This window comes from Propithecus coquereli, unplaced genomic scaffold, assembly GCF_000956105.1.
Source record: "Propithecus coquereli isolate 6110/MARCELLA unplaced genomic scaffold, Pcoq_1.0 Scaffold171, whole genome shotgun sequence".
Taxonomy (NCBI): Eukaryota; Metazoa; Chordata; class Mammalia; order Primates; family Indriidae; genus Propithecus; species Propithecus coquereli.
The window spans coordinates 5,849,591-5,853,584 of record NW_012141747.1 but is presented as its reverse complement, the minus strand read 5'-3'; the positions used below and the strand labels follow the sequence as shown (position 1 = coordinate 5,853,584).

At 43.3% G+C, this 3,994-nt stretch overlaps 1 protein-coding gene across 2 annotated transcripts in view; it reads right to left on the bottom strand.

Moving 5' to 3' along the window:
* LMAN2L (lectin, mannose-binding 2-like) overlaps window positions 1–3,994 on the bottom strand; it is a 28,431-nt gene that overhangs the window by 19,381 nt on the left and 5,056 nt on the right. For both annotated transcript variants that reach the window (XM_012641980.1, XM_012641981.1), the window contains 2 exons: window positions 3,498–3,615; window positions 2,622–2,704 (listed from right to left, as the gene is read on the bottom strand). In XM_012641980.1, the coding sequence (XP_012497434.1) occupies window positions 2,622–2,704; window positions 3,498–3,615 (201 nt within the window). The remainder of the gene's footprint in view (window positions 1–2,621; window positions 2,705–3,497; window positions 3,616–3,994) is intronic.

The window sequence follows — 3,994 nt, the reverse complement described above, 5'->3', positions numbered from 1 at the left end:
CCTGAGTAGAGTGCGGTGGCATCAGCCTAGCTCACAGCAACCACAAACTCCTGGGCTCAAGCGATCCTCCTGCCTCAGCCTCCCAAGTAACTGGGACTACAGGTGCATGCCACAACACCCAACTCATTTTTCTATTTTTAGTAGAGACAGGGTCTCGCTCTTGCTCAGGCTGGTCTCAAACTCCTAAGCTCAAGCAATCCCCCTGCCTCGGCCTCCCAGAGTACTAGGATTATAGGCATGAGCCACCGTGCCCAGACTGAACATTTCCATTTTCAAGAAAGAAGTAACCCTGGCAGAAGAAAGCAACAGCCTCTAGAATCAGGTAGACCTATGCATCACCTTATATTGGCTATTATCTTGAACAAGACACTTAAGTTCTCTAAGACTCTGTTTACCCATTGACAAAATGGGGAAAATAATACTGACAATATTTGCAAATAACCTGGCACATAACAGTCACCCAGTAAACAGGAACTGCTTTTATTTGTTTTTTAAATTTAGTTTTATAAGGAAACAAGGACCTGATGTTAATCCAGGGGTTCTCAGTCCTGGCTATATATGTGAATCACCTGGAGAGCTTTGAAAAAGTAAAGCTGTCTAGACTATACCTCAGACAAACCAAATCAGAATCTCTAGGGTTGAGGCCTAGATATCAACATTTTTAAAAGCTCTCCAGGTAACTGCAATGTGCAGTTGGAAGTGAGAACCACAGTAACTAGCCAGAAAAGAAGTCCCAATTTTTACCATCTGAAGCTAACTTTTTTGATTAACATCTATCCGCTCTACAAAACAAACCCATCAGGTCTACCCTCTCAAATCAGAACTACTGCTATGTCATGGTGAAATGGAAGCTAAGAGAATTTGAACAATTTGTTTCTGGGAGAAAAGATAACCAGGTTTAAAATTCTCACCAAGTCCTAAAGCCAACATCTCTTACTCAGATGCATTTCTATCTGCCGGTATTTCCTCAGCATGACTGGCAAATCTAGTCATGACCTTCTCGTCAATAAACTCCTTTAATGCACTCACCGCCTTAGAATCAAGTCCAGACTCCTCAATAGGAACACAACCCTTCAAAACCTGGCCCCATGTGGTACATGGTGAGGGCAAGTCAAATATATTATTCAGACCGCATTGGTGCTAGTTTAAATAGCCAAGCCACCAACAACCCAAGCAGACACTGCTCAGTCTCAGTTGTGCTCAAGAGGGAACAGTGTTAATACTACAAGATGCAACATGGAAGAATGGCCCTGCTTTTCTTTCTAGCCTAATCTCTCTCTGATCCTCCTTTATTTCCTCCTCATCATCCTCTCTCTCACCTTAGCAGCACCTTAAGGTATGCTTTTCCCTCTGCATGGAACACTGATTCCTTACCCTGCAGACCTCAATGTAAATGTCACCTCCTGGAGGAAGTCCTCCCCAACCACGACTATCACCACTGCTCCACTCCAGGTTAGATGCTCCTGCTGTGTCCTTGCCTCAGAGTTCCCCCATCAGCATTCTCAGTGCTACTGAGTGCAGGGACCATGTTGGTCTTGCTCATTAATTCCCAGGGTCTGGCACCTAGGAAGTGCTAGATGTGAACAAAGAGGAGCCCAGATGGAACATGGAGAAGGCACTCTAACTGATCTACAACAAAAGGTTATTCTCCTAACTCAGGTCTCTGTGGGAAATGTTAACAACTGTTGAAACTTGGTATTAACATATACAATGATCATTCTACTATTCTTCCAATGTTTAAGTTAGAAACTTCCTAATAAACTTTTGGGGGAAAAATTAAGTAACCTCTGCCTCCATTCCTCATCTTACCTTACTTGCTAAATATTATTTAGCTATAGGATACCCATCAAACAACCTGTCATGATAATTTTCCCACCATCTGATGGTAGTGCCATAGGATAGCGAGTACAAACCTGTTACCAATATAAGAAAGTACTAAAGAACACTTAGAGTCAGCTAATAAAAAGCAAGAAGATCTGCCAACCACCAGATACTAGGTTCCAATAAAATGCTGGAATTTCATCAATTTCCTCCTTTTTTTTAAGAGACAGGATCTCGCTATGTTGCCCAGGCTAGACTCAATCCTCCTGACTCAGCCTCCGAAGCAGCTTAGACTACAGGCGCATGCCATGGCACTCAGCTATAATTTTCTTATAATTATAGCCTTTCCTATAAGTAAGGAGAACTGTTGTTCAGGTCTGAGAAGAGGAAGAAAAAGATGCTGCAAAGGGTGTGAGCAGGCTACAGAAGAAAGCACAGTGGCGATCGATTAAAAGTCAGGGGAGCTGAGTTACGTAAATTCAGCTTGCTCTGGTGCTGGTCTAGCAGCCAAGCACCAAACGGTCAAGCATGCTCAATTCCAGAGGCTACCTAATGTGCGCAAGACAGAGTATTATTAACACAAAAGAAAAAGCTCCTGTTCACAACTGCTATTTCTAAAGACTGTGCAATCATAAACAGTACTCTCTAGAAAAAATACTGAAAAGGACATTAACTATTGAAGTTCAATAGATGAAGAACCCCTCACTTCCTATGCCCTCTGTTCCCTCCTGTACAACATTCCTGAGGCAAAGAACTGTGATGTTAGTGCAGCTGACCTAAGCTCTGACACTTGCCATTACCTCTTGCTGCTTCTCCTCATTGGGGTAGGTGTCTATAAACACTCCCAGCCCCACAAATTTGTCCATGTTTCCAAAGACAGGCCCTAGAGAGAGAGAACAGATGATGAACAATGAAATAAAGCCAAGAGTTGATAAAGGAAATACATATCACTATGATGGAGAAAAAAGTGAAATTCAAATGACTCCCAGGCCACTCTTGAGATGAGGAAACATATGTAAAAGTACCCAGCAAAGTGCATGGCCTGTAACAAGAGCCCAGTAAATATCTATAGTTGTTTGTTGCTGAAGGCAAGGGAAAGAGAGAAGGCCACTGCAACCTTATTTAGTACTACGGTAGCTCCTTAATACAAACTGGTTGCTAAGGTGCCCCTACAGAATTCTGCTTTGCAAACACTTGGTGAAGACTATGCCCCCAAGAGAGAACTGAATTCCCAAGTTCTACCTCTTGTTGCAAAAGAGATCAGGTCAAATCAGGTTGAGGCTGCCACCTATGTGGAGCAATGGCTCCTACACAACAAGGAAAAATGGATAACTCTTCTCTGACTCAGCAGTGCTGAGATCATTCATTGTACATGACCAGAAGAAATCATCAGTGTTCAGGAGAGCCAGTGCTTTAACCAGCCAACTGGCTAGGTGGTTTCACAGGGAAACTCAGAAAGAATTAAGAAGCAAGGAATCATCCTAGAGTGAGTCAAGTTCAGCTGCTTGTTAAGACTCGGACCCCATTCTAGAGACTAAACAGGCCAGTGTTCATCCACAGACATCAAGGGAGAGGGAAAACTGCTGGAGTTGTGGGGAAGAAAGCTTTTCAAAAAGAGGGCACATGAAAAGGCAGGCCTGTCACATCCACGCAAGAGCAACCAAGGGTCCCAATACCTGGCTGCATCCGATCCTTTGTATACCAGATTGCCAAGCCATCCCCATGCAGATTCTTCTTCCCTTGTCCATGGATTTTGAAGTGCACTTGCAACTCCCAGTCTCTCAGGAAACATGGCTAAAATGAGAAAAACATTGGAATCAATGAGGAGTATGAAATACAAAAGACCTTGTCAGCAATCTACAGACTTGGAAAACATAAATGCAGGCAACGCTAGATAATAAGGACTAAAACTAAAATCTAAGACTTGCTAAGTGTTCACGTCATAAAACTAAATGGATTTAGCCAATCAACTGTTCAAAAGACTTAGGCTGGGCGCAGTGGGTCACGCCTGTAATCCTAGCACGCTGGGAAGCCAAGGCGGGAGGATCACTCAAGGTCAGGAGTCCGAGACCAGCCTGAGCAAGAGCGAGACCCCCGTCTCTACTAAAAAATAGAAAGAAATTATCTGGACAACTAAAAATATATATAGAAAAAATTAGCCGGGCATGGTGGC